Here is a 27,182-nt window from a genome sequence, read left to right on the forward strand (position 1 = left end):
ATAAATGAATTTGGAAGAAAAGTTCTCATTTGAAATTCCTTCAAAGGTAAGGTAAGATAAAAATAAAGGATTGGGGCTGAAAATCTATGCAGGCAACTGGGAGAAAGTCCTATTGAACTCAGTTGGCCTTTCTTCCAATAGAGATGCACTGGAATAAACTGCATAAAAGCTTTGCCTGATTTATACTGGATTATCAACAGTAAAGCCTCTTGACCTTCGAAAATTATGTTTTCTAGAGTGAAAAATACAAATAGCCATGTTAAGGTGCAAGGCAACAAAGTATCATTAGCCATAAATACCTGGAAGGGTGGGGTTTCTTAAAAAGAGAGAGAGAGAGAGAGAGAGAGAGAGAGAGAGAGAGAGAGAGAGAGATGAAGGAACATAGAAGAGTAATAAAACTGCCTTGCAGGCCAAAGGAGGCTTGGCTGAGATAATATGCACCCACTAATGGCAGCATACTTTTGAGTGCTGTGGACAAAGTTTGCAGTTCTGCCCAGCAGCTTTGTGTGATGCAATGTTTAAGCTATGATATGGGCAGAGATACAGCTGGGCCACAGAAGTCCCCTTGGCAGCCCTCAAAGTTGCTCTTGCTATTTCGCCAAGGGCTACAGATGTAGAAGATTTTTTAAATTATATTTTTAATAGCAATGTTTGCAAGTACATAATTGAAATTAGTGTTGTTCCATGTTTTGAAGGATGAAAGGAAAGGTCAAAGGAGATCAAATAGAAATGTTATTTATTATTTATTAATTAAAAGCTTTTTCTATCCCATCCCTTACAAATGTCTCGGAAATGGTAGTCTGTCTGCCTGTCTTTCTTCACTGTGCCTCATGGTGAATGTCTGCATGCTCCAAAAGCATATGAACTTCCCAGTGAGGAAGAAGCAGCTTCACATAGTTTCAACTTTAGCCATTTTAAATTAAATGGGTGTCTTGGGACTGATGAAGAAGGGTGGGGAAGAGGCATATATACTATGCATTGTTAAAACAAAACTTTGGGTTTTTTGGTTAGATGATGATTCTGTCAGCACAGCATCAGAGGATGCACCTGAACTTTCAATGGGTAAACAGATAACAGGGACAGGTAAGCAACTGGTTCTTTACTTCTGATTGAGGGTGGCGGGAACTGTTAGGGGAGAAGAGGCTACTAAGTACTTCATGAATTCCATTCCTTGGCCTTCTGCCTTTAGTACTGGCACAGTCTTAATTATTGTACTGGTAATGACTGGAAGTCCCCAGACTCGTACGAGACCTTTTTTCCGATGCTGTGTGGGAGGAGAAGTAGAGGTGATATTCAAGTAATAGGCTTTTCACACTTGCTTCGCAAGGGTGCTTTGGAGGGTGAAGGGAGAAGCTGGAGGAGGCTCAGGATAAATTGCATCCTGGCCTCTCTGGTCAACTTCTCTCCTTGATCACTGGAACATTCCCTTTTTCTCCTCTCTGAGCTGTTTTTCAAACTCAAGAGAGGTAGCCATTGTGGTCCTCTTCAGAGCAGCTGCAAGGGGAAGGAGTCTGAGGCGGAGTGTTTCTAACTTCAGATGTGATTTGTGAGTCTAGTTCCTGAGGTGTTCTGCCAGGGATTAAAGGATTGTTCTCAAAATGGCTAAAACACTAATACGGCTTCCATAATATTTCTGACTATGGAATCTGGAATTGTCAGTGCAAGTTTTCATAATCATGTAACTTCCCTGGGGTACACTTAGTTATGGTCCTTCATTTGGTGAAAACATATCTATAAAATATATTTTCAATACAATATTTCCTGAAAACTGTATTTCCTAACTATTAGGAAGCAAACCCCACTGAACATAGTGAGACTTCTGGAAAAAAAACATGCAGAGAATTGTGCTGTTAGTCACTCCATTATCCAAATGTCAATCCGTTATAGAGCTTTCTCCTTCCTCCAAACCAGAAAAAAAAATAGATAAAAGGGTTTCCACCTTCCATCCCACATATGGCACATTGAATTTAGAAGACTAGCCCTAAACGCTTCAAAGAAGCAACCTGCTCAAAATACATTCCTGTGTCAAAGTAGTATAACAGATAGCTTGTGTAAACTATTTTTGTTCAACTACTGAAATGCATGATAAATCTAATTTACATCTCCTGTTACCTTTGCAGATGGAGGAAAGTATCTTTTTAACTTTAGCTCTTGAATTAATGCAAATATCATTACTTTAAATATTTCTAATTACTTATTTTAGTTTGCAATTTCAGACAGTCCAATATCCTTGGATGAAGCACAGAACCACTTTAGGGTCATCACCATTAATGATACAGGAGCAGGGAAGCACTGGTGTGACAATGAAATCAGAGCTCTGATAAATATATGGTCTGATGAGGAGATACAGCAAATGCTTGAAGGAGCAACAAGAAATAAAGAAATATTTGAGGAGATTGCCAGAAGACTAATGAAAGCTGGAATAGATCGAGACTGGAAACAGTGTCGTACAAAATACAAAAACTTAAAATATGAATACCGTGCACTGCAAAAGGAAAGTGATCAGCTTGGCAATGCAAGGAAGAAAATGAGGTTTTATGATGAAATTGACTGCATTTTACGAAGTCAGCCTCCAGGTATGCATGCTTGTGGAGACTGAAAACTAATTTTCTTTTAGCCAGCAAGGCTACCATGAACAAAAGAAGCTACATATTAAATTTTAAATATAAAATGACATCTGCTTTCTAAGTTAGTGGATGGCACTGAGTTGCTTCTAAATCTTGTAGTTCAATAGACAGTGCATCATATCCCCACAGAAAATCACAAGCCAGAACACCAATAAGCATTCCAGATGCAGTTCTCCTGGGTTATTTAACCATGGTTTGGCAATCCGAAGCAGGTCACAAGATTGCATGCTCCCTCTCCTTCTTTCTTTGCATGAATTCACCACAAGTTTAGCTTTGTCACTAGTCCTGATGTTAATGATGGCTAACATCAGTGCTAATGTTAATATTGGGCTCAGACTCTTAAGTAAGGTCTCAAGAGTTACTGGACTGGTTTTTTTTTTCTTTTTTAGCTAGCCTGCTAAGAAGCCAGTAGCATGCTTAGGAAGGAATGCCCCACCCTTCACAATCACATTGGAAATATAGGCTCCTGACCTCTGAGAAACAGCAGCATCCGGTCCATAGTCTGCCTACTTAATGTTGCCTTTTACCAGTGAAGAGGCAGAGGATGTACAGAGCTGATGGAAAGATGTCCCTTCTCCTGCAGCCAGCATGGGAACCAAGTAGATTAACAGAGGACGAACAGGGACATCTGTTCTTCCCCTACCAGCCCACTGATTCACCAGCATAGCATCATTTGCTGCCTCTGGCTAGCAGGCAAATTGCCAAATACAAATCTGATGGTGGTTTCCTCTTCACCCAAATCTTGCATTATGTATAAATTCTGGCTAGTTCTAAAGGCAGTCAGCTCCAGTGCCAAAGTTAAGCTGTAAGGACTATTAAGTCTGTTCCAACTCTAAAAACATTACAATTGATTTTAATAAGAACATTATGAACAGGTGAAATGGATTTGAAGGAAATTTGATGGGAAACAGGGCAGTGGAAAAATGAATACTAGAGAACAGTGTACAAAGTGAGTGATATCCTGCTTTCCCAGGTTTTTTCCACACTACAAAGAATGTGAGGTGCCTTTTCATTTCAGATGGAAGAATTCTTCTACCCCTTCAATCCTTTAATTCTCTAGCACAGAAAAAGATTGAGGATCATGCTTATTACATGTTGAACTTGGGCCAATAATGTTGTGCACTTTAGCATTAATAGTCCATAAAATAAAAAGCAATATACAAAAAACTTCTTGCTTAGAACTTCAAATAATTTTATGTGAAATAGCAACTTATCTGTATATCTTTTATTAGAATGCAGTCCAACAGTTATTGCTTATACTTATTATTATTATTGCCTTTTAAAAGAGACATTCACAGATGTTATCACAGACATGGTACCCCTGAGGATCAAGAGAAAAGCATCTGAAGAAGGTAAGCATTGTGAGCTGATCTATAAGAGCAAGGAATCAAAGATGAAATCCCTGATGTAGGCACCATTGTCTGTGTTAGGTGCTTAGTGTACCTGGTACCTGAACAGATTCATATTTAGAATGTGAAGCAAGGGTACATCAAGAGATCTATCTTCTGTGTGTCCAGGTTGAAATAAATGCCTATGTACAGGTAAGCTGTTCAGCAAACATACCTGTGTTAGACTGGATATTGAATCACATGGAACCCTCTCCAGGGTAACCCTCGTAACTCCTGCAAAATGAAGAGGCAGGCACACATGCCTGTCACTATTAGTCTTCATAAGCTGTCTGGAACCACCAACTTTCCTAGTGAGAGGAGAATATCTTGTTGCATGCAGATATATATGGAGTGGGACTCTGTACATGTACAAGTAATGTTTGACTGGTCAGAGGCAGTAATTTATAAACCAGGGAACTGTCTGAGCATCATTACAGGCAAACCAAAGAGATTTGCTTGACTTCAGGCCATAAAATGACAGAAACTAACAAGCCCTGCAAAATATACTATATGCAAGTACCTGATAAAATATACAGGGAAAAAGTACTGGGGAGAACCCCAAAACAGCAGAATAAGAATTACCAACATATGCAGATGTAGAATAAGCTAATATAGCCATCTCTGAAATGGCTTTTTCCCACTACAGAGCCCTTACCAGTTGAGTTGAAGAAAAGTGCTTCTGAGAACATAACAGTCCAGTCACAAAGAAGTAAATCCCAAAGCATGCAAGACACCAGTAGAACACAGCTGAATAGTGTCTTCCCTGCTGTGCAACAGGTTGGTTTATTTCATTTATTTTACTAAGAGTTATTATGAAAATGAAAATAAAGGCACTCTCAGATGACAGCAGGAAAAGGACTCACAGCTAGTCAGTAATTCTAACTAAAACAGTATTATTTACCTAGATTTTTATGATGCCATGATTCTTTTTTGTTTTAATAGCATCAAGAAATTGTTCTGCTCTCAAAAAGGGAAACTGTTTCACTTAGGATATAATCCTATACTCATTGACCAGGGAGTAGTACCAGAGCAAGTGGACATGGCAGGGAAAGGTTTCACTCCTCTCTACTATATGATCCTTTTAGTGTTAAAAGTTAATTTTCCCTTTCTCCCACACATACTTTATAGTTGAACTAGTAAGTGCATGTTTAACTCATACACAAATCTTTGCTCTGACACTTACTCTGTTGCACTCAAAGATGCAACTTCTAGCAATGCCATTTAATTTGCAGGCAGATTTCCATGCCATATTTGAGTAACAGCACACTGATTCATGTATTATCCAAAAGGAAAACAAAATTCAGTCTTCTTCAGTTTACACCCAAAAACTTCTTGGCAGCATCCTTAATCACACTTCAGGTAGAATAGGAAACGGGAGCAATCATTCCATTTGCCTTCCAAGGAAAACCAAGTACTCATTTTGTAATTGTTTAGGTCCTGTTCCAGATAAAATTAGGCATGACCAAGTCCTTTAAAAATCAACTGAAGAATGCTAGGATTAGGTCCAAATTCTATTAGTTTCAGCAGGACTTGACATAATGGCTCCGATCCAAAGGTGTCCTTTTGCCAGTAGAACAGACACTATTAGAAGTGATTTCCCCTCTCACTGCATCCCCCCATAGATCCCCTAAATAAACTCTGGAGGTTAGGAGACCCTCTGGAAGAAATTTGTGGGCTGTAGAAGATAGAGCATTGTATTCAAGCATAATTGGTTCTTGGACTTTATACCCCTCATGAAACGTAAGCTCAGGTCTTAATATTGGAATGCCCAGCGTAATTTAGTATTTTAAAATATCCATGTTGCTAAAACATATCTTGTGGAAAAAAAGTCAAAGTTGCAAAGTTGTAGCAGTTTTTCCAAATAGCATGGAAAATCTGCAAATAGCAATATAATGTAGACAATGTTATTTCCAAATGTGAACAGATACATTTTGCAAAAGCATGGGAAATCTTATCTTCTGAAGTTTAACAATGCCAGGAAACAAAAGGTCAAAAAATATCAGAAAGCCAAGGAAACAGCAATTAAAATTTTGCAATAGTGACTGAAGCAAAATTTAAGTGTATTCTTCCCCCTTTTCTATAACAAATCTCAATTCTACTGCTATTAAATTTTACCATACAGATTGGCTGCCAAAACAATCTGATTGGGTAAAAGCAAAATGTGTTCTGAAACTCCCATAACCTGTGGACATCCTATCATTGCCAAAGTATTTATCAAAATGGAGTATCTTTTGGGGAAAAATTAACAAGTGCAAAGATTGTGCCAAGCTTCACATTGCAGAACGTTCTGGGTCAAGGACTCCCGTGACGTTTTTTCCTTTATTGATTAACATGGATTAAGTGTCTGGAGCAAGATTTTAATATCTTTCTTTGTTGGGAATCCTAGTTTTGTAACAGGCTTTATAACTATCCAACTATCTCTCGTGCTTGTAGATAGCAAAATACTCTTTATTTTCTATGTTAGTCTTTAAAATCCAGCGATGGTGTTAATGCCTGAAGAGTAAAAACAGGGTTTAAAAAAAGAAAGAGAAAGATTATAAATTTACCCTTAATACAATTGGCTCCAATAATAGGATTTTTTTGCCGTATAAGGCTGCAGTCCCATATTCACTTACCTGGAAATAAACCCCATTGAACCAAGCAGAATTTACCCCTGAGCAGATATGTATGAAGTTGCAAATCTCATAACTTTGCTAGACAATCCTGGGTGAATAGCATTCCAGGTTCTACTTATTTTCTAAAGCATACATCTCCAGAGTCTTAATTCAGGCTATAGTTCACACAGCAGTACAACTGCATTCTAACAGGGGAATCCATTCTTGCAGAGATATATAAACTAATTCAACAGTTCTGACTGAGCAGGGTGAGGTATTTTCTGCCCATTCCAGTCAGATGAACATTTGTCCAACATGCTATCTGCCCATTCCAGATATACAAATTCTATTAAATTAAATTATTAATTTACAGAATTTCTGATAAGCAGCAAATTTGAATCTATGGGATGTGCATTCCAAATTAAAGCAAAAATAAATTTTCAAAAGACGACTAACCCCATTATCAGAAACAACGCCATTATCCTAATATTAACTATCCAGAGGCATAGTCTGTGGGAGCACAAACATCAAAGGCCTTGTAGCACTTTAAGGCACAAGCCAGTGAAGCTGCCTGTAAGTGCAGTTCATTGTTTGCTAGCTGCAAAGGTGGGAAGAAGGTACTCTGATTTTAGAGTCCCAGTTTCAACCCTGAAGCAGGTTTCTGCAATTGGTGCTGGGACTCCAAAAATATTACAACTTTCTAAATTCTGTTTAGTGGCCATAAGATTGTGCTTCCACCAACACTAACAAATTTATTCTGGCATTAACCTGAACTGATAATTCATCAGATGCATGAAATGTTAATCTCCTGTTGTAAGATCTATATCAGGAATAGTGAGATGCAAACCATTTTGTAAGAAGAAACTGAAATGCAACAAGTACAGACAGTGATGATTAACTTAACAGTGGCCAGTCACAAAAATGTTTTAGGTGATTAACACTGATATCAGTGAAATGGTGAATGAATTAAGATATGTAATGCGATGAACAAACAAACAAAAAATCTTTATTCAAGCCACAGGGGAAAAAAATTGAATCATCGCTGCTCAAGAATGGCTACCTCAAGCTGTCCTAGGAGACTGAAAGATGAAGAAACAAAGGAATATCCACATCAGATGTACCAGACGTTCAGTTAATCAAAAGATTCAATCTATTTCATATGGTTTCAAAATGGTCTTTTAAAAACCATACTAAATTTATTTATTTATTTGGGGTATTTTTAACCCATCCATCACTCTGGGTCTCTGGACGGCTTACAGATGGATGTAATTGCCATTACATCTATGACTGGATTCACAGAAGACAGTTTGCTGCAGTGGCTTATAAACCAGTTTATTTTGTTGTTTGAACCCAGAGCAGAGTTCATCAACCATACATAAGGCACTCTGGCTGGGTTCAGACAACATGACACGCCATTCCTGGCTTATAAGCCACCATGGTTTTTCATGCTATGGGAACCCAGTGTTCTATCATCCAACAGTGTTTTGTGTATGGCAACTGTTAAGGTAATCACCACTGTCTGTATTTTTCTCAAGTCAACTTTCTCCGATATCAAGTCCAGCATCGATTTCCCCTCCCCATGTCCAGCATCAGTTTCCTAATCAAGAGCACAGCATCCTTGAAAGCTTATGCCAGAAAAAGTTTATTTGCCTGTAAAGTGCCTATGGATTTTGCTAATGTTTAATACTATCTGAAAAAAGAGCATCTTCTTTAAAAGGAATCTCCTGATCTTCTAACCTGCAGGCTAACACTTTGATCCTATGCACAGCATACTAGGAAATAAAGCACATGGAGTTCAGTGAGGCCTTGTTTTCAAGGAAATATGTAAGGATCAGGCTGTTGGTCCTATCTCTCGCTCCCTCTCTCCCTCTCCCTCTATTTCTCTGTGTAGATATTTTTAACTAATTGCAAAATAGCACTTTAAGGAGCAATATTTAAATCCCCTCTGCTGACACATGCCCTATTCATTTCAATGACATTTACATACCTGAGAGATTTTTAGGGTAAGGCAACACATAGTCAGATTCTAAGTTATTTCAAAGACACTTTTCAGATAGAGAAATCTATACTAGGCATGCAGAAGAGAATGGTGTTATTCAACTATGCAAAGCAAATCCAAATCTTAGGGCATAATCAAGTAAAATGAAGCACTGTTAAGACACATTAACTGTGATAGGAAAGATTTAAGCATATGCTTAAACAGAATCTGCTATTTTCCAATCATACATCATTAACTGATTTGTATGTGCATATTATATGGGTTAAATCCCACACTGCTATAATGTAAATTTGCTAATGCATTGGGACTTGTCCCTTTCTCCTTCCCCCCGCAGTACCTAAAAATCTACTGTGGAGGGTTTCCCTCATTGCATTCTGCTAATGGAACACCTTGGTAGACAGAAACACACTCTTGGATGCAACCCTGTGTATCCACTATCAGGACTTTAAAAGGCTCAATTCTGGCTGGATGACACCTTAACATTTTACCATGTGGCCTCTTACGGCATAAACTGCGACATTCATTTGCTTCTCAAATCCTGTCGATAAGCCACATCCTGGTTTATTTTCCTGGTACATCAACTGACACGAAGCTGGAATGCCCTAGTTTGGAAGCAATGGGGGCCACTGGTTTTAATGCAAGCCAGAAATAATGTGCCACTGTGGGATCCAAGGCTACCAGTGGCTAATGGCAATTTATCATTGTACATATCAGAGGCAGTATGTCTTTGGCAGGTGCTATTTTATTCTACTTCTAGGCCTGTTATGGGGATCTGGTTGGCTTCCATGGGAATAAAATATTGGAGTAGGTAGGCCTTTGGTCTGATTTGGCATAGCTCTTCTTATGTTCTTATGGTAGAGCAAGGGAGGGTTGCTCATGTGATAGCTGCACAAACCAGGCCATGCCTGTGTCTGAATGCATGGTTTAGAGAAGAAACAGAATTATTAACCACAGTTTAAATTGGCTTATTTCCTAAGCAGTAGTTGACACTAAACACAGTGTGTCTAGGTTGGGGGTTAACAAGTGAATATAGTTAGTTGAAAATGGAAGTCAAAGCAACAGTGCCAGTGGTTAACAGGGGGAAGTATGCAGAAGCCTGATTCTCACTGCCGCTTCTGCATGTAACCTATAAAATTACATGGGAATATAATCTTTATCTAGTTGTGGATGTATATCCTGGACAAACCTCCCAATTTTACCTACATGCTATGGCAAACTGACAACACAGAAGCAGAGCAAGAGGTTAACGGAGAGGATGTGAGAGGCAGGCAGTTATAAAAGGGCAGTCTAGAGGCAGGGACAGCTCTAACTTGTTGTCACTCATACTAAAAATATTAATGAGCGACAACCAAAAAGCAAGTTTCAATAAATTATATTTTTACCATTGCAACATTATTACTTTCTAGATCTCTGGTTAGATGAGACTCAGGTGGCCTAGGCTGCAGTCTAACGCGTACTTTCTGGTGAATAAACCCCATGGAACTCAATATTATGTCTGACATGCAAAGAATTGTACAGGCAATGAAGCAAATCTTAAGGAGAGATGCACAGCACAGTCCTATGCATCTTTACTCAGCAGCAAGTCTAACCAAATTTTATAAGGCTTACTCCCCAGGACTTATTAATAGGACTGAAATAACATTCAGATGTTATTGCCTTTGAATGTGGGTAGACGAAGGGTACTTCAACTACTTTTCGGTGCAAGGCTTAGAGCTAATTGTTCCAAACAGTAACTGTGCTTTCCCAGCCCAGTCCTACTGGTCCACTAGGTAATCAGGAAGGAGGATCCACCCCTTAGGCACGGAGGTTGCAGCTGATCAGATTCAGAATACAAATAGACTTATGCGTCTATTTGCTTATAGGATTGAAACTTTCAATTGCTTACAGGACTGAAACTTTCAGAAGGGGAAAGGCTATGAGGAAAGAGATAATCTGGGCCTGCCTTCTCTCAAACCACTGGCCACGCTGACTGAAGTTGTGGTTCAACACAGCTGGAAGGCACCAGATTGGGAAAGGCTGATCGAAGGCCAGGAGAGCAATACAGTACAAAGTCTAAATCAGTGAAAAGGCTCTAATCTCCTTTCGGTAGTTTGGACTAGAAATCCAGTTATTCCCAAACACTGGCCATGCTGGCTGGTGAAATCCCCCTGCAAACCAACAAACACTTAGGTTCTTCCCAAACGAGGAACTTGCTACAAGTTTGATCAACAGGTGGACATGCATCTTGCCTTCTGCTTCCCTGCAGATGATGATAGGGATGCTGAAATCACCCTGCCTACCATGAAGGCCCTTTTTCACACGTTGTATCCACACGTGAGTGTGTGTGTACACATTTCTGTGGAACCGATGTTCCTGTGAGGATTATGCACATGGATATTTTGTCACATAATGTGCATGCAGCAAGAAGCCCATTATTGGAACAAAGTTTCTGTGTACCTATAGCAAAACAAACACACATGCTGCCTTCACACACCATGGCACTCTTAATCCTCCTATTTCCATAGGGAAAGCATCAGTCGGAGAAATGGACCATGAATACCACATGGGTTCGGGGTTTCCGCAATTTAGCAATTCAGTGGGATGTGTGACAGGCCACATTAGACAACTGTGAATATGGGTCATAAGATCTCAGTGCTGCCTCATTTCATGCCACCATTAGCTGCATTAAAATGTACATATAAACTTTGACCAGGATCAGCCGTGGTCAGCCTGAAGTTTGCTTTAGTATTAGGATCTTCTGCATAGGACTGTCCTTTAAACGTCTGTGCAAAATACAAGTCTCACCCAATCAGTCAACTGAACAAACAAGACCAAAATGCAAAGAAACACCTTTTACTGCAAACCTGTGCATCAGCCTGGCACCCTCCAGATGCCCTAGGCTGCAATTCTGAGCATCCCACAAGCAGCATGGCTGGGTGGGGGAATGCCGAGAATTATAGTCATGCACATGGTACGCCTATCATGAGCAGAGCTGGCTGGAGCCGGGGGTCAGACTAGATGGCCCGGGTGGCTCCTTCCGACTGGCTCTGCTTCTATGTTTCTATAGTCCGAGGAGAGCACCAGACTGGAGAGAGCGAGTATACAGGCTTACTAGGAAGCAGGTTAGATCGGATCCAGAACCAGAATAACGTCGAGAGGACGTCGGTCCTCTGTCCCGTATACCCTATGCACGTTTCCTTGGACCCATCTCCCAAGTTACGACGCGGTTTTCCAGCCTTCATGGGGTCCCTCTTGAAGGGTCCTTCTTGAGGTTTTGACACTCATAGAGCTACCATCGCCCGCGCTTTCCCGCCGACCCCCACCTCCCCAAATCTTACCGGTGCTGCAACCCGACCAGCCCCAGCGTGATCACATGGGGCACGTCCAGCTCCGTGGGCCACAAGCCGGAGGCGATGCAGCCGAAGACGCCGCACTCCTCGCGGATCCCCAGTTCCTCGAATTCCATCGCGCCCGGGCAAACACGTGTTGCGCTCCTGCACCGACACCCGTGGTCGCCGCAGTTCCTCCTGCCGCCGCCTGCGTCGGTCCGGGAAAGAGGAGGTGGCTGGCTCGGCGCGCCGGGGGCGAGTTCCTCTACTGCCCACCCCTCGCCTTCCTCATTTACATACATGCACACACATTTGGGGAGGGGGTGGGGACCGCCTGGTTAAGCCTCCCGGGCAAACAAGGAGCTCGCGCGGCGCCTGGCGCCTTTTGCAGAGCGCGCGGGGGCGAAGGAGCCCGTCCCTTGTCGGGACTACTTGAAGCCCCTTTTGCCGAAACAAAAGTTCGTTCCACCCCACTCACGCCCGACCCCTCGCCCCTTCTTCCCCAGGATGCTGGTACGTGTCTCCCTTCGGAGTTTCTGGGAGGGCCCGAGTGGAAGTTTCCTTGTGGCGAGTGAAAAGCAAAGGGAGCGTGGGGAGCGCAAGCAAGGAGGTGGTCAAGAGGGCACCGGGCGAGGAGCAGCCGTCGCTGGCGATGGGGAATAGGGCCGGGGGCGTGAATTAGGATTGCGAAAGCTGTTTGCCACGAGATGGGGGGGGTTGGCGCTTTTTGCAAACGGGGGGGTGGAGTAAAGTTAAGGGGCCGAGGAAAGAAGAGGGGTGTTCGTGGAAGCCTGCCTCAGATTGGAGGAACCGCAGCAACGGGGCTTGTGTGACCGCCGGAGGCGGGGGAAGGCAGGCTGGGGGGTGGGGGTGGGGGTGGGGGGGACGCGGCCACGAACGGGTGTTTAAGTGGCGCGACCTTTCGGCGAGCGGTGGCTATTGGCGGCAACGCGGCTGCTCTCCACCCCACTTTGCCAGCCCCTTCCGCCGTCCCCCCTTCTTACGCAGCCTCGCCGCGACTCCGGCACCCCGACCGCCGCGCGCTCCTGCTCTCTTGCACCCGCGCAGTCTTGCCCGACCGCCTGCGCCGCGTCCCGCGTCTGCTAACTTCTCTTTGTGCTTTCCAGGCCCCCCGAGCTGTCGCTTCCGTCGCTGCAATGGCCCCCATACGCTCAGGTGAGTGACTCGCGGGAAAGTTAAGCGCCAGGGAAGGAGTTGGCGGCGCCCAAGCGCTCTTCGGCTCGGGTTCCGAGCCCGGGAGGCAAGCAACTAGTGCGTGTTGGATGGCTATCCAAGGCAACCGGGAGGTCGCGCTTTTATTGCTCTCCTTGGGGGTCACCGCTCAGCACTGAAAAGAGTAAGGGCGCAGACCCATAGAATCCCAACCTGCGTACAATAGGTGTGTGGTAATCTGCAGCCATATGTGCAAGCTTTTCCAATGAAACCACCAGTAAGTGGTGTCTACTTCTAGATTTTTCCAATTTAGAAGCTGCTCGTCAGTAATTAACTTTAAATGGCTGAAGACGTGCAAAGATGATGGCACACTCACACAGGGCTGCACCAAAATGGAATTTCAGTAATTCGACAGTGACAATCCAAAAGCAAGCCAATTTTCCCCTAGTCATTTTTCTGTCTAGATTCTTCTCCAAACTTAAGCAACATCCCTTCTCTTAATTCTCCCATTCATAGAACAGGATCTCCATAAATTAAATTCCAAACGGAATGAAACACAAGTCCATTGAGCACTTTTGAGCATACCATATGCGCACGGAGAGGTGATTAGGAAGGTTAGTGAGGAAGCTGAAGGAATGGGCAGGCGTGGGGTGCGAATGTCAGAGGGGAGGACTGAACAATGCTGGGACAGTGTCAAGGAGACAGATGGTGTCCGGGAAGTGGCAGCAGACGCAAGCGGTGGTAGCAGAACATGAGAGCTGTTCTGGATCAGACCAGCATTACAGTTCTCCAGTTTTCTGTTCCCACAGTGGCCAGGTCACCGTCATGGGGTCCCCCAAGCAGGGATTCCTGCAGCCGCACCCTCCTGGCCAAGACCCCGCTGTACATAGGCATGCTTCCCCCTTTCTAAGATCTGCAGTTTCTGGGGTTATTCATCCATGTGGTGACTTGTTAGTTCCCAGCCCCTGAAATACCTTTCTCTGTGCAGAGCAGGGAGACGCACAAAGATCAGGAGAAGACATTCTCCCCTCCCACGCCACACACACACACACAAGATCAGAATCAAACATGTACTTGGGGTACCTAGAGAAGAATCTCTTGTCCAGATTGTTAAGCTTATTAGCAAGTTAATGGACACTTATTTTTTCTCAGTCCCTTACTCTCCTCTTTTTCTGTTCCGAAGGAAAATTGCCCCCAGCCCAAGTATTAGACTTAGAAAAAAAAATCCTTCAAGTTTGATGCCATGCAGAGGGCATTGCAGCATGTACAGGAGAAGGGTTAACCTCTCTCACACAGTTGCCATTCCCCTTGAAAATTGTCCCCCATGTGGCATTTATGAGAAAAGCCTTTGCAGTGGATACTTAGGCTCCACTGCCTAATGACCCTAATGTCGCCATGCCTTCTAATGACCCATGCCTTCTAATGACGCCACCTAATGACGCCATTGATTAAAAGTAGAAAACTAGTCTGACTAACAAAGGGTTGGGCTTTTAACCATTTCTGCTAAAGTCCTATATTTGCAGGCAGTTACTTAAATGGGGGTGGGATTTAAAATAATACGGCATCACTGTAGTCTGAAGTGATACAGTCCACCCATATCATTTTAGGATTCTATCACTTTGTTCTGTATGCAGTAGATCTGGCTTTTCTGAAAGGAAGTACTGGAAAACTATTACTTAAGAAATCTGATGTTCTATTCTACTTCAGTTGCTTCTTTTGGCTTTGAAGCTCTATTAGTAACTGAGATGAAGAGTTAAGATCACTTATATCATTCTTTTTCAAAACTTCTGTATAGGAAAAAAGCAAGCAGGTTTTTTGCTTGTGGTAATTCCACCTGTCTTTTTCACAGTTCAGTATGCTTGTGCTAGAGAAATTGCAAATATTTGTCATTTGCCATTATGTGAGATAAGTAGACGCACATATAATTACCTTATTTGATTATCATCTTGAAGTTTGCACACTTTCCATGTAGGAAATGTATTATTAGCTTTGGACCATTTCACTATTAATGGAATCAGAATATCTACCTTGTTTATTTGTTTATAAAATATAAACATGAAACATGAAAATGTTTAGGTGTGTAGCACCCACTGAATGCTAAGTCTATGTTGCACTGGTGTTTTTCTAATGTCTTGTACTTTAGCAAGCTGTGGGTTTTCCCCTAGTTTGCTGGTATCTCCTTAAGACTTGGAGATAACTTGAGAGGTAACCCAACCCACCCTGTCCATGATGCAAAGTTGAATGTGCAGCAATTCTACTCTGCACAATTATACCCTGTGCACTCATACAACAAGAACTGAGCAATATATTGTATTTGGCATACAATTCCCATGATCCTTCATTGGCCATGCTAGCTAGGAGGGATGTAAAGTATAGGCCAGAACATCTGGAGGGCCATAAGTTGTCCTCCTCTGCTTAACCACTGCATACCCTTTGGGAGAACTAGGGAGAGTCCAGTGTTTTAAATTGAACCTCAACAAAATAGGAACCTACGTAATGCTGAAATTATATCTTAAATTCTCCCTGAACACTTGTGTAACTGTATTTTGGAGTAATTGCTGTTTCCCAACTGCCTTCAAAGCCAGTCCCATTATGTATTAATATTCAGTGGAATTATTCTATAAATAAGATTGACTAAATCTTGTTTCATACAATATCCTTGTAGCCTGTTGGTACTATTTCCCCCTTTTCAGTATAGTAGAACTTAAAACTCTTGTTGCAGCTAATCTTGACACAAGTACATTTGCTGAATGGGGACCTTTGGTATCTGCTTTCATTTCCCAGAGTTAAAAGCTGAAGCCCAAGTTATAGATAAATGGAGGCAGCAATCCTATACACAGTTACCTGGGAGTGAGATCAATTGAATATAGTGGAACTTTATGAGAAAGCATTTGTGACATTTTGTTTAATGCTTGTTCCAATTAAAACTGCTAAATTCCACAAATACATGTACATCTCTTCTCTCTTGCAAAAGTTTCTTGGAAAATGCAACAGCTTACCTAGTCTTTTCATTCATCTTCAGAACTTAAACTAGGCAAAAAAATAAATGAGGGAAAAACAAAAGAGGTTTACGACTTGCCAAATCTACCAGGATGTGTTCTGCTTCAATCAAAAGACCAGATAACTGCTGGAAATGCAGCTAGAAAGGATCGTATGGAAGGGAAAGCTGCAATCTCAAATACAACAACAAGTTGTGTGTTTCAGTTACTTCAGGAAGCTGGTAAGTAATGGGAATTGTGGAGTTGTATTGAAGAGCATGACAACTTAACAGGCAGATGGTTTCATGAATTAAAGCCTCAAAAACGTGAACCTAATTTTTTGCTAGTTGAAAATCACTGCTGTAACTTTGCTGTTTTAGTGTGGTGAAATTTTTGCCCCTCAGGAGGGGCAATTGGTGGTTCTCCAGATCTGCAGCTGCTTCGATTCCTCTCCATTAGCTGTGGTAGCTAGAGCTGATGGGAGCTGTAAGCCGAAACAACTGGAGGGCCGCAAGTTACCCATGCCTCCATCTAGCAAAATAAGGCATCTAGAATGTGTTAAGTAATGATTTTACCACTTGGGGTGACTGTCAAGGTCACAAGGCCAACATTTCTAGTTACCCAGGTAAAAGAATAATAAAGTTAGTCAGGCATTAGAGACAATTAAATGCAATACTTAGTATGTTTTCTAGTAGCACTGATGAGACTTCAAGACCATGCTGGAAACTTGAGGATTAGGATTAGCATGTTCTTATACCTTACTTCTGGTCAAATGAATTGAAAAAGTTAAAACACAGAGAATTGTTTGGTTTGAAATGATTGGGCTTTCCAGAATCATGATTCTGGCTTAGCATTTATATGGTGTAATATTTTGGGTATATTTCAGGCATTTAAAGCATATCATACATGTTGATCCTTACAACAGCCCTAGGAGGTAGGCCAGGGGAAACAAAGAGCACTATTCACTATTTCTGAATAGTGCTTTAAGGCCACCTAGTGAGAGTATGACTGAGGTGAGATTTGAACGAGGGACTGACTTCCTGGGTCTGTGAAAAAAAATTTTTGTCTTTGCCTGTGTGTGTGTTTGCTTTGTTTATTCTGTGACATTCTCAACATTCCAAGCCTTTTTCTGTATTTATTGGATATCAGTTTTCTTATATTATGAACTTAGCTTCATGAAGGTCAAGCAGTATGCCTTATCGGCTATTTAGATTATCCAAAATGCAGTATTCCCAAATTTGCTGTTGAATCAGGATTGAGCTCCTCAAACTTACTACATATCAGTATATTATGAAGAACATTCTGCCTTGATTAAACCTTATGGTCTTAGTTGGAGACATTTTCCTCTCCAACCTTTTCTTTCTGATTTCCTAGTGTAAATTTCCCACATCCTGTTCAATTGTATGAATATTTTTAACAATACTGGTGTTCATTCATTTCATTAACCAGTGTGGTGTAGTGGTTAAGAGCCTGGGACTGGGACTCAGACAATCTGGGTTCTAGTCCCCGCACAGCCATGGAGCCAACTGGGTGACTTTGGGCCAGTCACAGACTCTCAGCCCAACCTACCTCACAGGGTTGTTGTTGTGGAAATAAGATGGAGGAGGAGGTGTAAGCTGCCTTGAGCCCTTTGTAGGAAAAAGGCAGAATATACATTGAAAAATAAATAAGATTCCTAATATCTCCTTACTCTCCCTGTTCCCCAGTGTTAGATTCAGCACTAACAGAGAACAATCTAAATAAAAATATGGAAGAGAGGAAGGAAATATATGAAGGGGGAGGGGTGGAAAAATACAGGTAGGTTTGCTGCAGTGCTGTTTCATCAGTGGAACCAGGGAGGATAATTTCAAAACTAGGCTTCATATTAAAGCCATACATGAATCTCATGTTTAGATTTCCCTACAAACAGCATAAGAAAAGCCATACTGGATCAGACCAAAAGGCCATCCAGTCCAACATTCAGTACACACAGTGACAAGCCAGCTGGTTGAGGATCCCTCAAGCAGGATGGGTGCAAGAACTCCACTCGCCCAGCTCCTCAGCAACTGGTGCATGCAGGCCTGCCACCTCTGGTAAAGGAGGTGGCACAAGCCAGCAAGGATAGTAGCCACTGAGAGCTTCCTCTCTCATGGATCTGTCCAATACCTTTTAAAAGCCATTTAGGTTGGTGACTGTCACCGCTTCCTGTGACAGAAAATTCCAGAAGGAAGTATAATCTTTCCTAAGCTTTCCACCAATCAGCTTCATGGGATGACCCTGGATTTGAGTGGTATGGGAGAAGTAGAAAAATGTCTGTCCCTCTATTTTTTCTTCACTTTGCCTTGTTTTATATACCTCTGCCATGTCTCCCCTTACTCATCTGTTTTCTAAGCTAAACAGTCCAGTTGTTGTAGCCACTCCTCATAGGGAAGCCGCTCCAGCCCCCTAATCATTCTCATGCCCTCCTCTGTGCTATTTCCAGCTCAATAATGTCCTTTTTCATGCAAGGCAACCAGAATTGAACACAATATTCTAAGTGTGGTCATAGTAATGACCACACTTACACATTTTTGTTAAGGAGCTGCTGCAAATTACTTTCCCAAGAGCACCGTTCAACGTGGCTTCCCATACATACTCTGCAAACTGGCAGGTTTATGTGCATCCAGCTGCCTGTGGAGGCAGGGATTGCCTCCAAACCTCTCGTGCTCTGGACCTCCTCCAGCGTTTGCTGCAGAGTCGCACATATGACTTTGGAGTGACAGGTGGCACAGAAGTGCACTCACCATTAGGGTGGAGGGAGCATGCTCAGAAGTCAGAGCCCCAGCTCCAAATTCAGAGTGCTTTCCCAAGCTTGGAGCTGGGCTCTGGATTTTCCTATGCCTGCCCCCAGACTATGCCTGGTGGTTATGGGATTGTACCCTTCTATTTACTGCTTATCTCCACTGTTTAACCCCCAAATGGCAGTATTTTCCTGGGTGATTTTGCTTATGATTTTTGTGTAAGCCCAAATTGCTGTGTTTGCTTCTATTTGCATTCAAAGGAAACAGATTATACTTAATGTTCCTAACCGTAAAGTCAGAGATGTATTTAAGTCATGAGACTAAAATGTTTTTACTTCCCAGGAATCAAAACTGCTTTTATGAGAAAGCATAGTGACACTGCATTTATAGCTGCTCACTGTGAAATGATTCCGATTGAATGGGTTTGTAGAAGAATTGCTACGGGCTCTTTCCTAAAAAGAAATCCTGGTGTTGAGGAAGGCTACAGATTCTATCCTCCTAAAATTGAGATGTTTTATAAGGTGAGCAATGAAGTGGTGTTTCAACTGTAATTTTTGCACTTGGGTAAAATGAAGCATCCTGAGAATAACCACCCAAAGAAAGTTATCCTCTGGAGTGTGGTGTTTAGCGAGAAGTTTCTGCTTGACTAAAGAGGGAGAGGCATGCATATAAATATGTTATTGATAACTCTGTAGGGGTCTGCTTCAGCTCTGGGCCTGTATAGCAATGAATAAATAAATGCATTATTTTGAACATAGCGTAATGCTAACATGCTACAGTGGCTTTCACTGTTAGTGGTCCAAATTATTTTTTAGGGGAAAAAAGATAGGATTTGGTTTAACTTGCTGATACTTTCAATTGAAAATGGAGTTCTGGAACCAGGAACTTTAGTGGCCTTGTTTTCCCTGGAAGCTTTTGGGGCTCTTCCTTCCTTAAGCAGATGGAAATTCTTCTAAAGAATCTAATTGTTGAATAGGCAAATTATAGTTGGAAGGTTTGAGAGATGACCGTACAACAGAAAATGATCTAACACAAGTTTCCAAATCTGTATTGGATATTCTGCTCTACAGTATACAGATCACCTCCCACATTTATCAAATTAACCATTTTAAAGCTGTGGCATTTAAGTTCCTTGGTCACAAGACATTCCAAGTATTATCAAGAAATTAAAAGCTTCTAAAGAAGCTCTTAGGAGAGCTTTGCAAATACCCTGAGCTGATAGAAAAACAAGGGGGTCTTAGATCAAATCATGCCAGAGCTTTCCCTGGAAGCAAAAATGACAAAACTGAGGTTGTCATATTTTGGGCACATCATGAGAAGGCAGGACTCACTGGAGAAGACAATAATGCCAGGGAAAGACAAAGGTAAAAGAAGAATGGGAAGACTGAATGTCAGATGGATTGAATCCATAAGGGAAGCCACTTTATCCTTGAACTTGGAACAGTGGAACTAGGCTGTTCTGGATAGGACATATCGGATGGCTTTCATTCATGGAGCTGCCATGAATTGGAGACAGCTTGATGGCATATAACAACAGCAAACAGAAGTCATTTCAAATAGTTTGTTACCATGCATTCTCAGGAAGCACATACCCTTTCAAACAAGGATGCAGACTCAAGAGCTGTCTTGTCTGACTCAGAAATCAGAATCGTAGTCAAACATAAAGAATCTGTAACAGGAATTGTTTGATCAAGATATCAGAGACCATCCTAGGTTTTTGGGAAGCAACAAAATTGAGGACAGATATTCCTCAAGTTTAATTTGAGACAGTATAAGAAAATAGCAGCTGAACTGTAGACTTTCCAGGGATGGGTAGAAGGAGGGGTTCAGGGAAGAGCTAGAGGGAGAGGGGCTTTTTCAAATACAGTATATCACAGAAGTGAGTACACCCCTCACATTTTGTAAATATTTTATTACATCTTTTCATGTGACAACCCTGAAGAAATGACGCTTTGCTACAATGTAAAGTAGTGAGTATACAGCTTGTGTAACAGTGTAAATTTGCTATCCCCTCAAAATAACTCAAGACACAGCCATTAATGTCTAAACCGCTGGCAACAAAAGTGAGTACACCCCTAAGTGAAACTGTCCAAATTGGGCATTATTAGCCATTTTCCCTCCCCGGTGTCATGTGACTCGTTAGTATTACAAGGTCTCAGGTGTGAATGGGGAGCAGGTGTGTTAAATTTGGTGTTATCGCTCTCATTCTCTCATACTGGTCAGTGGAAGTTCAACATGGCACCTCATGGCAAAAAACTCTGAGGATCTGAAAAAAATAATTGTTGCTCTACATAAAGATGGCCTAGGCTATAAGAAGGTTGCCAAGACCCTGAAACTGAGCTGCAGCACGGTGGCCAAGACCTTACAGCAGTTTAACAGGACAGGTTCCACTCAGAACAGGCCTCGCCATGGTTGACCAAAGAAGTTGAGTGCACATGCTCAGCGTCATATCCAGAGGTTGGCTTTGGGAAATAGATGTATGAGTGCTGCCAGCATTGCTGCAGAGGTTGAAGGGGTGGTGGGTCAGCCTGTCAGTGCTCAGACCATACGCCGCACACTGCATCAAATTGGTCTGCAGGGCTGTCATCCCAAAAGGAAGCCTCTTCTAAAGATGATGCACAAGAAAGCCCGCAAACAGTTTGCTGAAGACAAGCAGACTAAGGACATGGATTAGTGGAACCATGTCCTGTGGTCTGATGAGACCAAGATAAACTTATTTGGTTCCGATGGTGTCAAGCGTGTGTAGCGACAGCCAGGTGAGGAGTACAAGGACAAGTGTGTCTTGCCTACAGACAAGCATGGTGGTGGGTGTGTCATGGTCCGGGGCTGCATGAGTGCTGCCGGCACTGGGGAGCTACAATTCATTGAGGGAACCACGAATGCCAACATGTACTGTGACATACTGAAGCAGAGCATGATCCCCTCCCTTCGGAAACTAAGTCACAGGGCAGTATTCCAACATGATAACGACCCCAAACACACCTCCAAGACGGCCACTGCCTTGCTAAAGAAGCTGAGGGCAAAGGTGATGGACTGGCCAAGCATGTCTCCAGACCTAAACCCTATCGAGCATCTGTGGGGCATCCTGAAACAGAAGGTGGAGGAGCGCAAGGTTTCTAACATCCACCAGCTCCGTGATGTCATGGAGGAGTGGAAGAGGACTCCAGTGGCAACCTGTGGAGCTCTGGTGAACTCCATGCCCAAGAGGGTTAAGGCAGTGCTGGAAAATAATGGTGGCCACACAAATATTGACACTTTGGGCCCAATTTGGACAGTTTCACTTAGGGGTGTACTCACTTTTGTTGCCAGCGGTTTAGACATCAATGGCTGTGTCTTGAGTTATTTTGAGGGGACAGCAAATTTACACTGTTATTATACTCACTATTTACATTGTAGCAAAGTGTCATTTCTTCAGGGTTGTCACATGAAAAGATATAATAAAATATTACAAAATGTGAGGGGTGTACTCACTTCTGTGATACACTGTAGGTTGAAAAGCAGTTGCAGGAAAAAAAATCCTTCTGTTCTCCTTTGACAAACACTTGGAAAGGGTGTGGGAATCCAAGCCATCAGGGGGTTCTAAAAAGTTGAACATAGAGGTTTTCCTGGGCTATGGTAAGGATGTTGCATTCACATAAAAGGCTAGAGCATTGTCTGCAAAACCAATAAAGAACAAAACAATAGAGGGCTTCAGAAGGTAGAGGGAAAAAGGATTGCCAAATAATTTTGGCACTCTAGGACAAATACAGACTTAAGTGACAAAAGACAATAGAGTGAGATAGTGCCAGATGATTTCTGGATGCATGCAAATAAATGATCAATGATATAAGACAGGAATCTGGATTTGTAATGGGTTTGTGGTACTTCTTGGAAATCTATTGATAATCTCTGGCCTCATTATAGATAATTAATAGAGTGGTGCTCTAGGGCATTAATTAAAACCATAGGAAGGTAGGGGTATTTATCTCGGCAGGTTCTCCATTAGCCTATAGTAGGAGGGGCCACTCCATTGCTCATATCAAAAGAAGTTTATGGAAGGAATTGATCTGGTTAGATGGGTTTCCTCTAACTCAACTTTCACAGGAAAAATGGAATTTTTGGGGCAAAGGCACCTGAGAGAAAAGCATGAAATGGCAATGGAACTTTGCTTTCTGGAAATACCTTATCACAGTTTTTAGTCTTATTAATATTAAAATTATATTTAAAACATTCTCTGAAAGCAATCTTGAATCTCTGACTTACATATATGGTAAGAAAGCTGTTTTTTATTTTCTTAGGTATGTTGTATTATTTTCTTTTGTCATTTTTTATTCTTTTGCTTTGGCTTACAGGTCCACAATTGCTGGTAGAGTAGGCATCATGTAATTTAAAAAATTATCTATTCTATAGTTAACTTTTAAAATGTACTTTTCCATTCACTTTGAAAATTTCAACTGAATGCCATGTGAAAATATAAATTATTCTGATTAAAATATTGCTGCTTGTTTCCTAGGATGATGCAGCAAATGACCCACAATGGTCAGAAGAGCAACTCATTGAAGTTAAGTTCCAATTTGCTGGTCTTGAAATTGGACGAACTGAAGTGGATATTATGGCCCAATCCACTCGAGCAATTTTTGAAATACTTGAAAAAGCATGGCAACCCCTGAACTGTACTTTAGTGGACTTGAAGGTATACAGACTTAGGACTGCTCAGTTTTGAACTGAACAATAAAAGTGGCAGCTTGGAGTAATTTTTTTTGTGGCCTTTTAGGTTGAATTTGGTGTTAATATAGCTACAAAAGAGATTGTTCTTGCTGATGTCATTGATAATGATTCTTGGAGGCTGTGGCCAGCTGGAGACAGAAAACAGCAGAAAGATAAACAGGTAATTATCTGCCCTTTGAAGCTTTTTATCAGTGCTAAGGGTTGGCAAATATTGCAGCTTTTCAGAGGGGTGGTTGACTAACTCAGCTCTAGCTTCCTCTCTTTTCTGCTACTGCATTGCAGACTCTCCTGGCCAGCTTCACAGCCTGGAGCCTTCTTCTGTTGAGGGGAGATGGTTCTTTTTAAAAAAATAAATAAAGTGGTATAGAAATGTTAATAATGAAAAGCACAAAATGCTTATCAGTTGTCCTTTTACTTATGCCACTATTTTGCAGTTGGAATTTGTTAGTGGATCTTGGGGTTCTAGTAAAAAAACCAAATGTAGGTGCCACAGGCCAGAAGTCTGCAGATTCCATTTTAGAGCACGTTTGGTGCTGTTACTTGGCCTTTTGGCCTTACCAGCCACATTTTTCTTGATGCTGTCAGCTCATTTTCAGTGAGCTCTTTGTGGGCCTGAACAGACGGATTTCATAATTCTTCTAGCCACGGGTCTATCTTTCATGTCACATGTCTCAGAAGCTAAGCTGTGCAACCTACAGCTTAGCTTCTGAGAAATAAGAGGAATATGGGGAACATCAAAACAGGATTATTAAGCTGCATTATCATTGCTCACACTGTGACTTCTGAGTGATACCCATTGTACAAAGCAATTCTGGAGCTTTTCAGTGAAAGTCTTTGCTGGCTGCTTATCCATGCAGTTTTTTTCTTGTATTTTAGTCTTACCGTGATCTGAAAGAAGTGACTCCTGAAGCACTGCAAATGGTGAAGAGAAACTTTGAATGGGTGGCTGAAAGAGTGGAGGTACTGGCACCAACAAACATGAAACAGATAACTATCTTTGTCCTTGTTTCAAAGTCTTCTAAGTTGCCCTTTGACTTCCCTTTCCACTAGCTGTTGCTGAAACCCCAGAGCCAAGGCAGGGTGGTTGTACTCATGGGCTCAACTTCAGATCTTGATCACTGTGAAAAAATTAAAAAGGCATGTGGAAATTTTGGCGTTCCTTGTGAATTACGAGTTACCTCAGCTCACAAAGGACCAGATGAGACCCTGAGAATCAAAGCTGAATATGAAGGTAATTCACCTTTATTTGTTGTCTACAACGAAACCTGTTTCAGGAAAACAATTATAGCATTAACCATGGGAGTCCAGTATCTTAAAGTTTTCATTCACTAGAAAATAGGTAGAAGAAATTATACAGTTGGCTTTTTCTTAGGTATACGTGGGATTTGATGCCATATCTTTTTTGTCCTAACAGGGGATGGAATTCCTACAGTGTTTGTAGCAGTAGCTGGGAGAAGCAATGGCTTGGGACCGGTGATGTCTGGAAACACTGCATATCCTGTTGTCAACTGTCCTCCGCTCTCAGCTGATTGGGGTGCTCAGGATATATGGTCATCTCTGCGGCTGCCTAGTGGTAAGCTCTTGCTCTTTAGACACAGTGGAACAAGGTTATTTTCATAGAGGCAGCATACATTTCATGATCAACTCATAATTCAACTCTCATTATAAACTGTAACAAATTACACTTCTATTTCAGGTAACACACACTGATCCAAAGTGTTAATAAAACATAACTGCCAATTTATGGGTTGTGTCAGGGAATATTTGGGGTCCAGATAGGAGAAAAACAGGGCAACAGGGAAAGTAGGGGCTGTGGTGAAAAGGTTTGGGGGAATTATGTCATGGGAACATTCTTGATCTGAACATTCACTTCTAGCAAACTCTTAAAATGGTTATAGCTATGAGGATTAAAAAGGCTAATAGGAAAGTGGAGATTTTCAGAGCCTCCATTTTGGTATAACTAAAGATTCTGGGTGTATACAGCAAAGTGACCTTAACATTTGACTGAAAAAAAAAAAATACAGAATGACTCTTTAGAGCAAGTACTTCCTATGAGACCAGAACAAGCTTGAGAAGTGTTGTGCTGGCCTCTAGTGGTGAGTGATGAAGTATTTCCAAATTTACACTCCACTTCCTTAAGAACTTGGTTACTGCTGGAAGTTAAGTCTTTGTAAACCCATTAACTTGCAGTCATCCCTTGTCTCTCCTTCACCACATTCTCCTGTCTGTTCTCATAGTCCCAGACTGGAGGATTATTTAGCAGGAAAGATCTTAAGATTTTTTAATCTAGAAACTAAGTCATCATGTACATTAGTGGCACTTTATGCATATATCAATGGCAACTGTTAACATCTTGATTCTCATTTTTTCCTATGCAGGTCTTGGCTGTTCTACAATCCTTTCACCTGACGGTGCTGCGCAGTTTGCTGCTCAGATTTTTGGATTGAACAACCATTTCATCTGGGCTAAACTGCGGTCAAACATGTTGAATACATGGATCTCCCTGAAGCAGGCTGACAAAAAGATGAGAGAAGCCACTTTATAGGTGGCTTCTTAACCCATTGCTCTATAGCCACCAGAATTTGGCATGTCATTTTAAAGAAAAGAACTCAAACCTAACCAGAAGTTTTTCCTATAGTTCTTACCATAAAGATTAGAAAAGTGATGAGTTCACAAGTGACCCAAGTAACTGAAGAAAAACTGGTTTTCTGGAACAGTAGAACTTAGCAAAAGCAAAGTGTTAATCACTATTATTCTAGAATAGTGCTTCTGATCCATCTTCTTGGCTTATTAAACAGAACTGGTTATCTGTATTGATTTGTAATCTTGTACAGAATATGCCCAGCTGGTGATTCTCCTGAAGTTTATATTAAAAAGCTAGCAATAACAGCAATAGATATGTAACTTTGCTTTTGTTTTGAAACCAAATTTTACATGATACCAATTTATGAAAGACTGGCCATATTTGAAAATGGCATGATTTCTACTAGTAGCTTAGTAGTGGAGATGATCAGAAGTCATCTTGCCCAAAACTAGAGCTATTACCAAGTACAAGGGATAATATAAAGAAGTTGTGGATTATCTGTATTTTGGGTGCTGGGGGAGATGCAAAAACCAACTCACTACAGCTGGAAATAGAAACAGCTTTCACTAGTGCACTACTTTTACCTTAAGAGTATAAATCAAGCAGAAAAATATTTATCTGCACACTATAACAAGTATTCACACTGATGATGAGTTTTTGAGTGTCATAGTTAAGTATGCCTGCTTATGACTATAGCTGTTTGAAGTTATTGGGTTTGTATAAAATACTGGTGCTAAAAAGACTGGTTTTAACCTACCCTCTCATTTGCCTTAATAAGTTATACTTGTCTTATCCATTAATGGTTAATTTTTTCAGAATTTGTACTTCCTTTCTTAAAAAAAATCCAAGATGGCCCTTTTGGCTTGGAAAATTGTAAGAGAAACATAGAAACATAGCCAATTGGAAGGGGTCTCCTAGGCCATTTAGTCTCGACCCAAAGCTGCAGCTGGCTCTGCTCATGCGATACCCAATGTGTAGGTGTCCAATCTTTCCTTGAACACCCTTACTGATAGGGGCTCCACCACCTCCCATGGAAGCCCATTCCATATCCTAAGGGTCCTAACC

General features: G+C 41.6%; 2 protein-coding genes across 3 annotated transcripts in view; one reads left to right on the top strand and one right to left on the bottom strand.

Moving 5' to 3' along the window:
* The window catches only part of PPAT (phosphoribosyl pyrophosphate amidotransferase), a 51,805-nt gene extending 39,566 nt beyond the window's left edge, over positions 1-12,239 (bottom strand). The window contains exon 1 of the mRNA XM_044417919.1: positions 11,926-12,239. Coding sequence (XP_044273854.1) covers positions 11,926-12,218 — 293 coding nt within the window. The 5' untranslated portion in view covers positions 12,219-12,239. The remainder of the gene's footprint in view (positions 1-11,925) is intronic.
* On the top strand, positions 1,044-26,426 carry PAICS (phosphoribosylaminoimidazole carboxylase and phosphoribosylaminoimidazolesuccinocarboxamide synthase). 2 transcript variants are annotated; one of them, XM_044417917.1, is made up of 13 exons: positions 1,044-1,083; positions 2,217-2,576; positions 3,914-3,979; positions 4,662-4,792; positions 13,044-13,092; positions 16,112-16,309; positions 19,169-19,347; positions 23,319-23,498; positions 23,580-23,693; positions 24,410-24,493; positions 24,584-24,764; positions 24,948-25,106; positions 25,912-26,426. In XM_044417917.1, exons 1-13 carry the CDS (start codon positions 1,059-1,061, stop codon positions 26,076-26,078), a joined length of 1,893 nt encoding a protein of 630 aa, XP_044273852.1. In that variant the 5' UTR covers positions 1,044-1,058; the 3' UTR covers positions 26,079-26,426. The 2 variants fall into 2 exon arrangements, with proteins under 2 accessions (XP_044273852.1, XP_044273853.1); XM_044417918.1 differs by lacking the exons at positions 1,044-1,083; positions 2,217-2,576; positions 3,914-3,979; positions 4,662-4,792 and adding an exon at positions 12,336-12,429.
* Positions 26,427-27,182: the final 756 nt, after the last annotated feature.

Source organism: Varanus komodoensis, unplaced genomic scaffold (assembly GCF_004798865.1).
Source record: "Varanus komodoensis strain SLA01 unplaced genomic scaffold, ASM479886v1 scaffold9, whole genome shotgun sequence".
NCBI lineage: Eukaryota > Metazoa > Chordata > Lepidosauria > Squamata > Varanidae > Varanus > Varanus komodoensis.

Coding starts and splice junctions, on each gene's coding strand:
- PAICS (XM_044417917.1), top strand. CDS start 1,059: ATGGGTAAACAGATAACAGGGACAG. Junction 1,084..2,216: donor TAAACAGATAACAGGGACAG/GTAAGCAACTGG, acceptor TTGCAATTTCAG/ACAGTCCAATATCCTTGGAT. Junction 2,577..3,913: donor TTTACGAAGTCAGCCTCCAG/GTATGCATGCTT, acceptor GCCTTTTAAAAG/AGACATTCACAGATGTTATC.